The 12,860-nt window shown below is 56.2% G+C and overlaps 1 protein-coding gene across 8 annotated transcripts in view; it reads left to right on the forward strand.

Moving 5' to 3' along the window:
- Positions 1-12,716, forward strand: part of ZNF185 (zinc finger protein 185 with LIM domain) — a 29,479-nt gene extending 16,763 nt beyond the window's left edge. For 5 of the 8 annotated variants that reach the window (XM_039572161.1, XM_039572160.1, XM_039572155.1 and 2 more), the window contains 14 exons: positions 205-288; positions 708-791; positions 974-1,072; positions 1,592-1,672; positions 2,440-2,541; positions 3,054-3,206; positions 4,090-4,200; positions 4,439-4,534; positions 5,547-5,624; positions 6,931-6,999; positions 8,059-8,139; positions 8,956-9,058; positions 9,607-9,705; positions 10,474-12,716. In XM_039572161.1, the coding sequence (XP_039428095.1) occupies positions 205-288; positions 708-791; positions 974-1,072; positions 1,592-1,672; positions 2,440-2,541; positions 3,054-3,206; positions 4,090-4,200; positions 4,439-4,534; positions 5,547-5,624; positions 6,931-6,999; positions 8,059-8,139; positions 8,956-9,058; positions 9,607-9,705 (1,240 nt within the window). In that variant the 3' untranslated portion in view covers positions 10,474-12,716. The remainder of the gene's footprint in view (positions 1-204; positions 289-707; positions 792-973; positions 1,073-1,591; positions 1,673-2,439; positions 2,542-3,053; positions 3,207-4,089; positions 4,201-4,438; positions 4,535-5,546; positions 5,625-6,930; positions 7,000-8,058; positions 8,140-8,955; positions 9,059-9,606; positions 9,706-10,473) is intronic. The other 3 variants (XM_039572156.1, XM_039572157.1, XM_039572163.1) reach the window with 3 other exon arrangements.
- Positions 12,717-12,860: the final 144 nt, after the last annotated feature.

A 12,860-nucleotide genomic window follows, 5' to 3' on the forward strand; every position in this document is an offset into this window, starting at 1 on the left:
AATCGGGTCCCAGTAACCTCCTCAGTTCCACCAGCAGCCTCTCCTCCTCTCGGTTAGAGATGGAAAATGGGTTTTTCTGAAGGAAAATCAGTTCTCTGAGACAATTCCTTTGTGTTTCCTGGGCTGATACAAAGTGCAGTGCTGCTGCTCCATACAAATCCCCTGGAAGCCTTTGGAAGCTCTGAATTCCCCCTTTTTTGCCAGGTCTCACTTGCAGCCCGATGTCCCCTTTCCTCCCACTGAGAGAAGCCCTGTGCACATCGAGGACACAGAATATTCATTTAAAAGGTAAGAATAGGGTGAATTTAGTGGATGTAGGAATAATCCTGAGGATCAAGGGAAACCCGAATGGGCAGGCACAGAAAGAGGCTCCTTCTCCAGCTTTTATCCCACAGATGGAGACAACTGAGGTTTAAATAAACCAGGATCTTTGTGTTGTATCCCTCTCCATCTCCTTTGAGACCAGCCAAGCACTCCAGATTTTTCCTCCTCTTGTGTTCTCAGTGGGGTTCAGTCACTCCCTCTTAATCCCCTGAAAATCCAGGGATGCTGGAGCAGCAGCAGGGAGCTGGAAGCAGCTGGAATACAGGGACTGTGTCATGTTCTAGAGAAAAGTCCCAGGGCAGGCTGGCACCTGGTGAGCAGAGCAGTGCCAGGATCCAGGTGCCAGTTTTTAGGAATGTCATGGGCCTTGCTCTGCTTGCCAGGTCTGTCCTGGGCTATGAGGAGAGGAGCAGCTCCACGAATCCCGAGGGCCCAGCCCAGCACCAGCCCTACTGGCATGACACAAGGTGAGGACTGGGGGGACTGGGAGGTTTGGGGGCTGGTGGTCTGGGAGGTTTGGGGTTGGTGGTCTGGGAGGTTTGGAATGGCTCTGGCCACACTGGCTCCTGCTCCCGGCCTGCTCCTCTGCAGGGAATGGGTGTCTGCCCATCCCAGCATGGATTTTCCCGATTGTGGATGTCTGGTTTAGGTTTTTGGACTCAGCCAGCCTCACTGAGAGGGGCCAAGGACTCCCTGGCCATGACACCCACCCGGAGCCCCCCAGGCTGGAGGATCCTGCTGAGCCTGGGTAAGGAATGGGGCAATCCCCCCCCCGCCTTCTCCTGTGGGATGAGGGGTCATTCCTTGGGCATCTTCCCCCCTGCTGATAAATATTCTCCCAGGTTCTCCTTCTCATAGAATCACGGAGTTGTTAAGGTTGGAAAAGACCTCTCGGATCAAGTCCAAGCATCAGCCAGCACCACCACCATGTTCAGCACTAATCCCTGTCCTCAGGCACTGCATCCACACATTCCCTGAACATTGCCAGGCCTTGACAACCCTTTCCATGAAGAAAGTTTTCCCAATATCCAACCTAAACCTCCTCCAGTGTAACCTGAGGCCTTTTTGGGCCTGATTCTAGTGCTGCTTCTCCTGGATGAATCTTTTACCGTGGTTTTATAGGAAAACCTGGGAGAAATTATCCTCCTTAGCTGGAGCCATCAAACCCTGTCCAGCTGGGCTGCCAGGAGTCGCTTCCTAGACTTTAAACTCGGGAGCAGAGGGTCTCTAAGGAGAGACAAACTGTAAAGGTCTCATGTCTTGGCAGGTCCAGCTCTGTTCCTGGAGGAAGCAGCATCCCAGCTCCAGACATTCCACAGGCAAACGAGTCTGACCCACGCGGGGCCAGGTGCGGAGCCGGGGCACCAGGACACTCCCTCACACACCTCCAGTTCTCCTTCCCGGCCTGTCCAAAGGCACCCAGATGCTCATTTCTTGGCTCAAGGAATTCAGAAACCAATACAGGCTCTGCCAGTGCCACCTTTCCCCCTGGAGCACAGCACTGCAGGGAGCTCCCCCAGGGATTGCTGCAGCTCAGCATCAGAAGGACGTAGAGCTGCTGGGGCGAGTCCAGAAGAGGCCACAGAGCTGCCCTGAGGGCTGGGAGGTGCTCCTCTGCTCTGGAGCCACGCTGGGAGGGCTGGGGGTGCTCACCTGGAGAAGGGAAGGACACAGGGACACCTCAGAGCCCCTGGCAGGGCCTGAAGGGGCTCCAGGAGAGCTGCAGAGGGACTGGGGACAAGGCATGGAGGGCCAGGACCCAGGGAATGGCTTCCCAGTGCCAGAGGGCAGGGCTGGATGGGAGATTGGGCAGGAATTGTTCCCTGGGAGGGTGGGCAGGCCCTGGCACAGGGTGCCCAGAGCAGCTGGGGCTGCCCCTGGATCCCTGGCAGTGCCCAAGGCCAGGCTGGACATTGGGGCTTGGAGCAGCCTGGGACAGTGGGAGGTGTCCCTGCCATGGCAGGGGTGGAATGGGATGGGCTTTAAGGTCCCTCCCAACCTAAAGCCTCCTGACACTGATCCTGTGACAGTCACGGTGTCCCTGCATTTGCCCCCACAGTGGATGGGGTCAGACAGAGGTGCCAGAGCTCCTGACAGCTCTTTCCTCCCCACCAGGATCACTCTGGACTATGAGGAACAAACCCTTCCCATCACAGACAGTCCCCGTGAGAGCCCAGGGGGCTGCAGGCACAGCGAGCCCGCCCCGGTGCCAGCCAGGTACGGTGGGGACATCCCTGTTTGTGCCATCAGTGGCTCGCTCACCCTCATCCTTTGCTCCTTGAAACACTCCTGGCTGAAGGGCTGGACCCAGGAAATGTGCCAATCCAATGCCACTGACCACAGGAATACTGGGAAGGAATCCTTCCCTGGGAGGGTGGGCAGGCCCTGGCACAGGGTGCCCAGAGCAGCTGGGGCTGCCCCTGGATCCCTGGCAGTGCCCAAGGCCAGGCTGGACATTGGGGCTTGGAGCAGCCTGGGACAGTGGGAGGTGTCCCTGCCCACAGCAGGGGTGGAATGGGATGGACTTTAAGTCCCTCCCAACCCAAACCATTCTGGGATTCCACAATTCCATGATCCTACGGTTCAATTAACAACAGGGTGTCCCAGTTCTCCCTGTTCCCTGTAGGAAGAGGCAGGACCCACCCTCGGCAGACCCTGAACCGTCGTGTGAGCTGCTCAGAGCAAAGGCACCCATTGGCTTTATGGTCAAACTGGTTTTAATTCTTCAGCAGGTCTGACTTCAGCTCCCAGGAGAGTGTCCCCAGTGCCCAGGAGTCCCAGCCCCCTGTGTCCCTGTTCCAGGACCGCCAACCCTTCGGAGGCTCCGTGCCCAGCCACAGGATTCCGGCCTACGTGGACAGCCAGGTGTTCAGCACCAGGAGGTCAGGATTTGGGGATGAGGGGTTTAGGATGCAGAGACAGGGAAAGCTGTCATGGCATGGAAATATCTGCTAGAAACCCCACTCCAGCTTGTACAATCACTGGGAAAAGGAGTGAGAGCAGGATTTTGTTCCCAGAGGGGACAAGAGGATTAAATCATAGAACCAGGCCTGTCCCAGGATGGAGCACCTGGACTAGTACAATATGACTAACTTTGGGGAAGGCATTCCTACATCACCAGGAGCAGCTCTAGGCCTCAGGATTTACACCTTGGGATCCTCCTTGGCCATTTCTTAGAATCATGGAGTCCTGGACTGGTTTGGGTGGAAGGGACCTTAAAGTCCATCCAGTTCCACCCCTGCCATGGCAGGGACACCTCTCACTGTCCCAGGCTGCTCCCAGCCCCAATGTCCAGCCTGGCCTTGGGCACTGCCAGGGATCCAGGGGCAGCCACAGCTGCTCTGGACAATCTGTTTGGGAATGGTTTGGCTTTGCTCAAGTGTTGGGTTTGGAGCCTGCTCTCCTGGCTTTGGAGTACAAAATGGGCACAGGGAAAATGGGCAGAGCACTGGGGGGATGCACCATGGAATCGTGGAGTCCTCACGGCTGGGAAAGGCCTCTGTGATCACCTGCTGTCAATCCAGTGCTGTCACAAGGTCACCACCAAGCCTCAAGTGCCACATCCACGCGTTTTCTGAACACTTGCAGGGCCAGGGATTCCACTGCTGCCCTGGGCAGCTGTGCTGGGGCTTGGTGGTGACAGAAGCACGGCACTGACTGTGAGCCCAGTGTGGGCACTCCGGAGGCTCCTGCTGCACTGTGAGCCCAGTGTGGGCACTCTGGAGACTCCTGCTGCCACACACTCAGGGCTTTGTTTGTCCTCAGCAGGCCCAGCCCGGATCCCAAAGGGAGCGTTTATTCCGGGAGCAGCAGCCCCAGGAGCAGCTGGTACGACAGTGCCAGGGGACACGGGGACTTCAGCCCCCCAGCAGCACGGTGAGTCCAGGGCTGGGGTCCCAACTTGCCAAACCAAGGAGCTCCCTGCTGCCACATTTACTCAGGATGCAGATGTCCTGATCCGTTTGCTGATTCCCTGGATGGGAGCACTCCATGGCCATGGAGTGGGAGGGGTCAGTGCCCAGCAGGGAGATCCCAGCCGAGATTCCCACCCCTTCTGAGGATCCCTCACGTGCCCAGACTCCGAGCTTGAGACTGTTCCGCTTCCTCTCCCCAGCCACGAGTCCCTTCCCAGAGATCCCACCATGTCCATGTCCCAGAGAAGCCACAGGGTGCCGTTCTACATGGACAGCTTAAACCATAACAGCTCCAGGTAAACGGGGAGGCACGAGGGCTCTGAGGGAAACTGCCCAGAATCTATGGAAGAGAAGCCAGCAGGCAGAGCCAAGAGCTGACAGAGGGAGCGTTGGTTTCCAGGGAGTGGATGCATGATCCAGAGGCACAGAGCAACTCTTCAACCATTCCCAGCTAAAGCTGCCTAGCACAGGCTCTGGGATACATCCAGGAAAACCTCTGGAGATTTTTCACTGTGTGGGAGGCCAGAAGAGAGGGACAGGAGAATGGGGAGCTGGTTCCTGGCCAGGAATTGGTCTTTGCTACAGGAAAAACAGAGATCACAGCAAAGAGAGAATGTCCCCAGAAGATCAATGGTTAAATGACGGATCTGCTCCCAGAACAAGGCTGCTGGAAGGGGCAGGAGGTACCCAGTATGGAATGCCACTATCCTGGGCTCCCTGCAGTCCCTCCTGGCAGTGCCAGCCCATCCAAGTGCAGCCTGACGCTCCATGGAGCCACCAGTGCAGGGCTGGCTCTGTAACAAGGAGCAGGCTGTAGGGGTGAAGAGGAGGCACAAGATCCTTGGGTAGCCTTGGACTGGCTCCAGGAAAGGTCAGCCTCATTGCAGAGCAGATGGACAGAGCTGTTTTCCGTAGTTTTGTTGCATTCTTCCTTCAGATCAGCTGGGGCCAGTTCCGTTTGCTTTGGGAACGTCCCCATCCCCATCTCCTGCAATTCCTCCTGTGCCTTTTCTCCCTGTGGCTGCTCCCATTCGGCCTCTGTGGCTCACTCACCCCATTCTCATTGGAAGATCTTGTTGGATCTTCCCTCTCATGGCCCTACAAGTGGGACTTTCCCAAATCCCTTCTCCAGGGAAGCAGTCCTGTCCTGTGGCAGGTGTAGAAGGACAAAGGGACTGGTTTGGTCCATGATAAGGGCTGGCAAAGGGCTCTGCTATCCATCTGCCCTCCCAGCAGCGGCAGCCGCTCTTCCCCTGGCTGCCAGTTTGGATCCTGCCATGGCTCACAGACTTCTCCCTCTCTCCACAGGCTCCTCTCCAGTTCCAGTGAGAGGCTCTCCAGCTCCCAGCACAGCTCTGGGTACCAGCCTGACTCCAGCACTGCCGGGTAAAGATCCAAGCGGGCACAATCCCCTCGCTGCAGGATGGGGCTGGCACGGGGCCATCCTGCTTGGTGAGGAATTCCAGCTTTGGCACCTGCCTGGTGTCACCCAGTGTGGCCAGCAGGGTCAGGGCAGGGATTGTCCCCCTGTGCTGGGCACTGGTGAGGTCCCACATGGAATCCTGGGGTCAGTTCTGGGCCCCTCAGGACAAGGCAGACCCTGAGGGGCTGGAGCGTGTCCAGGAAAGGGAATGGAGCTGGGAAGGGGCTGGAGAATTCCTGAGGGAGCTGGGAAGGGGCTCAGGCTGGAGCAAAGGAGGCTCAGGGGGGACCTTGTGGCTCTGCACAAGTCCCTGACAGGAGGGGGCAGCCGGGGGGGTCGGGCTCTGCTCGCAGGGAACAGGGACAGGAGGAGAGGGAACGGCCTCAGGCTGGGCCAGGGGAAGTTGAGGCTGGTGGTGGAGTCACCATCCCTGGGAGTGTTCAGAAAACGTGTGGATGTGACACTTGGGAACGTGCTTTGGTGGCGACCATGGTGGTGGTGTTAATTGATGGTTGGATTTGATGATCTTAAAAGTCTTTTTCAACGTTAATGTTTCTGTGATTCCATGACATAAAAAGAGCCCATGCTCAGTTTAAGGAAAAAAAGAGAGGTTTCTTTCCTCAGCCATGACAGGGCTTAGTGTAAGAAGGGAGGATTAATCCCAGCTTTTAGGCAGCAGTGGAAATGCACCATGGAAAAAGGCTGATTAGTTCCTGTCAGGGCTGCGGGCACAGGGCTCCCCTCGGCCTGCCCAGAGCTGCACCCGGGTGGGACATGGAATTCTGAGCTGGGCTTGTAGAGAGGCAGGAATATGCAAGGGAGGTAAAACCATCCCAAACCATACCAGCGGCAGTTTGCACTGGCTGAAAACGCTGGAGACATTCCAGTGGCAGAACAGCCCCTGGAAGCAGCGCTGTGCCACAGGGCTTGGTGGTGCCGGGGGAGCCGGGAGCTCTCTCCATGCCCATTGTGCGCCTAATCCTGGCGGGAGCTGGGACAGACTTATCCTTCCAACCAGCGCATAACTGGATGAAAGGGTTACATTATCCATCCCATTCTTTCCAATTAACTCGATTTGTTTTGGTGGGGTAATTAGAGGAGTTGTTATTTAGCAACAATGCTCGATATCCAGGATTTATTCGGAACAACAGCATCCCGCTCCGAGCCTCTCCCGCACGCGTTCCGTGTCCGGGGGCACACGCGGTCCCTGCCCGGCTCTCCCGAGCCGCAGCCGCTCTTTTCTCATGGAAATGCTCCCTGTTTTCCTAGGAGAGGAATCCTCTTTGTGAAGGAGTACGTGAACACCGGCGGCTTTGCAGCCTCCCCACGCTACGGCAGGTACGGAGCGTTGGGGACACCGTGTGTCACAGCCGGGTGTCACAGCCGTGTGTCACAGCCGTGTGTCACAGCCGGGTGTCACAGCCGGGTGTCACAGCCGGGTGTCACAGCCGGGTGTCACAGCCGTGTGTCACACACGCGTGCAGAGCCCAGCCCGAGCCTCCTCACACATCCCACCAGGATGGAGCAGCTGGAGCTCCTCTGCCCCGGGGGGTTATCGGGAGGGCACAGTTTGCTCTGCGGGGTCCTGCCGGCTCCTGCCGCTGTGGTGGTGACAGGAGGACCTGTGTCCCCCTGCTCCCAGGGGACAGGGAAGCTCCTCCTGGAGTGGCTTGGTCCCTGCAGGTTTGGCACGACTGGAATGCGTGAGGAAAATGTGGGGGTGAGGGCTTTCTCTGGAAAAATTTCATTATGTGAGTCTTAAGAAGTTAAATTACACCCTTTTCAAGCTTTTCAAGTCCTTTGTGCTCTGCTCAAGTGAAGCTGCTCCAGACTGGCCCCAGTGTGACAAGAGCAGAATTTGGCCCCATGCACATCATCCTCACAGTGATGTGGCACCAGTTCACACCAGTTTGATGCTCCGTGCTGGCATTATCCGCCCTCAGCGCTGTGCTGGCATCCCTGGGGGAGCTGATTACACACTGTAAATCTCCAGCCTGTCCCAGAGCTCAGCAGAGCTGCTGTCAGCAGCCAAAGATAAGCCAAATATCCAGGAAACCCAGGCAGAGAGGGAACACTCAGCTGGGTGAGGCCAGGGATGTGCTCCATGCCTTTTCCTGCATAACTGTGCAGGATTCCGAGTTCTAGCAGTGAAAAGCTGCTGTTTGTAGGGGCCAGGTGTAAACACGAGGGCCCTGGTGAGGCCAGGGGAGTTTTACCTGGAGAGGCCTATCTGGGGATACTTAAAGGTTCCTCTTTGTGTCCTGGGAAGGCACTTTGAGGACCTTCTCCCCGAGGAACAGGTAGCTGGGATATTCCAAATCACTGGGTTAATGATTCCATCCGAGATTCTCTTCCCACATATCACTGTCCAGTGCTGATACCTCCTTCCTTCCACAGTGGCAGCCTTGTGGATTTGAGTGACCAGGAGAGAAGCAGCTACAGCCACCACAGTTACCTGTCCAGTGCTCCCCTGCACAGGTAGGACAGGGTGGGGCTGCCTTGGGGGGGTTCATCAAATTCTTAATCAGAAATGATTTTAAGGGCTTGCTTTTTGAGGGCACTGGTGTGTGTGTGTGTGGTGGAACAGCAGTGCAATAAATGCAAATACAGTGACATTGACTCCAAGTCAGAGTCCAGAGCAGGCCACCAAGGTGATCAGAGGGATGGAGCACCTCTCCTATGAGGAAAGGCTGAGAGAATTGGGGTTGTTCAGCCTGGAGCTGAGAACATTTGGGGTGACCTAACTGTGGCCTTCCAGTGCCTGAAGGGAGCCTGCAAGAAAAATAGAAAGGGATTATTTCCAAGGGCCTGGAGTGACAGGACACAGGGAATGGCTTCTCACTGACCGAGGGAAGGGTTAGATGGGAGATTGGGAAGGAATTGTTCCCTGGGAGGGTGGGCAGGCCCTGGCACAGGGTGCCCAGAGCAGCTGGGGCTGCCCCTGGATCCCTGGCAGTGTCCAAGGCCAGGCTGGACATTGGGGCTTGGAGCAACCTGGAACAGTGGGAGGTGCCCCATGGCAGGGGGTGAGACTGGATGACCTTTAAGGTCCCTTCCAACCCAAACCATTCCATGATTCCATGATTGTAAGGTTCTGAGATCTGTCCTGCCCCACTGCTGGGGTCTCTGCATCCCTGGGACAGCACAGTCCCTCCGCTCTGTCACTGCACAGTCACACGTGTGGGAGCAGGTTGCTCATGGAGAGCAGCGCTGATGGCTGGGAAAAACCCGTGGCACCAGTGCTGGGACTGGAACCAGAGCATCACAGAGGAACCCCTCCCCTGCTCTTCCCAGGTCCAGTGAGCCCCTGTGCAGTTACTGCAGCCGGGAGATCCGGGACTGTCCCAAGATCATCATCGAGCACCTGAACATCCACTGCCACGAGTACTGCTTCAGGGTAAGCCCCAGTGCTGCTGTGCTGCGGGGAACTGCAGGGATCTTCCTGCAAATTCCATCCTCAGGCTTTCAGAGTGATATATGTGGGCTGTGCCAAATCCTTGCCTCACACCAGGACAAAAACAGTCAGGCAGTCACAGGTGTCCTCAGAAGATTTCCAGGTCCTTGAATAAATATTAGACCAAGGAGAATTCTTTATTATTGGCAGCACCCTCAGAACACCCTCGTGTCCTTGCCCCACCGTCCTTGGGGCAGACTTGCTGCTTTGTGGTCTTTGTGCTCTAGTGGAGGTGGCTGACTCCTCAAACCCCACAGGGTTTCCAAGGAATGTCGGTGGGGATGTGAGGAAGGTGGGAGGAGGAGGGATGGCGAGTGTGGGAGGAAGAGGCTTGCAGGGACATTTGTCTGTTGTAGGAAAGTGCAGCCTCAAAGGTCACATCCTCACCCCTTAATAAAACGATGCAGAGACTGTTCCTCTGCCCCCTCCCTTCTGTTGTCACCGCATGGGGCTTTGGTCACTGTCCAACCTCCTTGTTTTCCCTTTGGCAGTGTGGAATTTGCCACAAAGCAATGGGAGATCTCCTGGATAAAATATTCATCCACCGGGACATTGTCCACTGTGACAAGTGCTACGAGAAGCTCTTCTAGGTGGGTGTCCAGGGCCCCTTTCCGAAGCTGTTCCCAGGGGGATGGCTGGGTGAGAGCTCATGGTGAAGGGCATTTAACCCTCACGTTTCCTGGGTGACCGGGCAGGAATCTTCCTCGGGTGGTCAGTGGGAAGCAGCGACCTCGCTGCAGCATTAGCTGGAAACTCGCTCGAGCTGTCCCGGGGGTGTCGGTTGGAGCCACAATCTCGGTGACAAACAGGCTGTGGTGGCTTCCCGGGGCTGGCAGGCAGAGGCTGGCTTGAGTGGTGACAGAAATGTCCCTCAGAGGTGGAGAGGCCTCGTGGAAGGCAGCTGAAGGTTCCTCCCTGTGTCCTGGGCTGACCCTGGCGGTGACATTCCCCTGACACGAGGCAGCTCCTCGGCGGCAGCTGCAGCTACTCCTTTACCTAAAGATCCTTTGAGGTGAAAACCTTTGGGAAGAGGAGGGTTGTACATTCCAACAGATCGACAGGAGCGGGTTGGACGCGGTTTGGTTTTGTCTGATTATCTGGGAATAGCGGGAGGCACCATGGCAGCCAGCAGAGCTGCTGTGCTGGGGCTGGGAGCCCTCGTGTCCCCCCACTGCTCCCGGCACAGAGGAGCAGCAGGAGCAGGGAACGGAGCTCCTGCCTCGCTGCTCCCTGTACCTGGTGATGCGATGTGACTGGTGAGGCTGTGCCCAGCCCCGCACGCTGCCGGCTCCACCGACCTCCAGCGCCGCATTCCAGGTGGGCCCGGCCCTGCTCAGCCGCTCTTTGTGTGCTTGCAGGGTCCTGCGGAGCTGGGGAGGCAGCCCGTGCCGGCAGCACGCCTGCGGATGCAGCAGCTCCTGCCCGGCTAAGATCGCAGAATTCCTGCTCCCGCTTCCCTCGAGTTCTTTTCCCTCCCGCTGCCCCGTGGCCGTGAATGAGTTCAGCACCCGCTGCTCGGTGCTGTCACCCGCACCAGACAAGCGCGATGGGAAGGCGATAAGGCGGCCTCATCCTCAAAGATAACCTTTTCCAGAGGTGCTGAGCCCCCCAGCCTGGCCTGAGCTGCATGAAGATTCCGAGTGCTCCCGGAGCTGGGAGTCAGGCACAGCTCCTCAGGTTTTCCCCAGCTCATTGCCACGAGTCTCTCCTGATGCTGTTTGTATTTCTTTCCCTTGTGCAGCCAGGCTGTGTGAGCTGGCACACAGGCACTGGGAGCCTTAAACACTAAATCTGGATTCTTGGGAGGGTTTGAATTTAGTCCTTAGCAAAAGCCTATTTCTGCTTCTTTCACCCCCAAATTCAGCCTAGAAATAGCTTCTGCCTGATTTCCATTTGCTTTCCCCAGGATTCCAGGAGCACTTGCAGGCTCTATTCTAATTGTGTGTCAGCTTTAATTCCCCTTCCTGCCTCTTCCCTGAGGATGCTGCAGCAGCACTTGTGGCTGCTGCCTGTTTGGGGAGATAACGGTGTCCTTCACCTGGTGTTTAACTCGGGCTCTGAGGGCAGGTGTCCTGTGCCAGAGCAGGGACATCTCCGTTCCCTCTCCTGACAAAGAGCTCTGCTCAGCTGAAATCCCAATTCCCCCCTCACCAGGGCTTTGCCCAGACCTCTCATTGCTGTGAATTATTCACAGCCCAAATGCTCACCAACAGCATTGAACTTCCAGCAGATGCTGCACTCAGTAAAATCAGAATTGTATCATTTTAGCCCTTAACTCAGAGCTGACAGGTTGGGAATGCTGAATACTGAAACCTGAAAGTCAGGTGCCTTAACAGTGTCCAGACTTACTGTTTCCTCATGGGAAGCATTAGGAATCATAGAACCATAGACTCCCTGAATGCTTTGGGTTGGAAGGAGTTAAAAATTCATGTATTCTAAAGTTCATGGGCAGGGACACCTCCCACTGTCCCAGGCTGCTCCAAGCTCCATCCAGCCTGGCCTTGGACACGTCCAGGGATCCAGGGGCAGCCCCAGCTGCTCTGGGCACCCTGTGCCAGGGCCTGCCCACCCTCACAGCCAAGAACTGGTGAAAACCACATCCACAAGTTCCTTACTGGGACCAGTTCCAGCAGTAGGAAGGACTGGTACAGCCAGGGCTTGTTCCAGCACGGTCAAAGGGGGATGGTTTCAAGTGCCAAAGCAGAAGGGCCTGTGCCACAGCGCACTTTGAGAAGATCTTCTGCAGCAATGATGTATTCCCTCATTGCAGAGCTCCTGAAGTGTCCATGGCCTCATGGGGAGCTGGATTTGTCTGGGTTCTACACGGTGTCCCCTCAGCTCTGGCTGTCCTGCAGGAACTGTCCCACCTCGGTAACAGCTCCAATAAACAGCCTCAGCTTGTGTGTCCCTCTCCCCCTGCATCACCCGCTCCGGCCGTGCCCTCTGAGCTCAGGGGCTGTGTCACTTGTGCTCCTCCATCCGTGGCCCATCCCTGAAGTCTCCAAAGGCTTAGCTGGAGGACGAGGCAATGAGGGAGAGGAGCAGCAGCACCACGCAGACAGGGTGTGCTCAAAGCAGGGCTGGGCTCAGCAAAGGGCTTGGCAAAGCCACAGGCTGACGCTCTGCAGAGATTTCAGTCTGCTTGTCCTAAACTCCTGTGATTACCTGGGGAAAAGGGAGTCCTGATTCCCCCCTGGGCCGTGTTTGAGAGCAGCTCACCGGCGACCTCCTGGCTCTGCACAGCTCCCTGACAGGAGGGGGTTTTCTCCCTTAAAGACATGTATCACCCAAAAGGAACCTGCAGCTATTATAAAAATGTTATGCTTTATAATTTGTACTGGCCTGAGCTTTGAAGAATTGCTGACCTACCCCCCACGAAAAAAACCCAAATGAATTATTCAAAGAGGTGAATCTTCCTGGTATTTGTGGAGAAGGGTCACCTGCAGACAGATTTTTTTTCCTACATGATGGATGAGGTCATGCATTTTCTTTCACAGAAAGATCTTATTTCTCTTGGGATTCTGCTGCTTGTGGGGACGAATCTTGACCAGGTTATTTCATGTGAAATTAATTAAATAAATATACGTATATATAAAGGCTATGAAATGTGCTGGTGGTGACTGAGCAGAGGTGGAGGCAAACCCATCCTGGCACTGCAGCTCCCATGGTGCCACAAGGAACTCTGCTTTTGGAAAGCCTGTCTTCTACACAGACCAATCCTTCCCAGAGCATCTGAAAACGAACA

The sequence above is a fragment of the Corvus cornix genome, chromosome 4A (assembly GCF_000738735.6).
Source record: "Corvus cornix cornix isolate S_Up_H32 chromosome 4A, ASM73873v5, whole genome shotgun sequence".
NCBI lineage: Eukaryota > Metazoa > Chordata > Aves > Passeriformes > Corvidae > Corvus > Corvus cornix.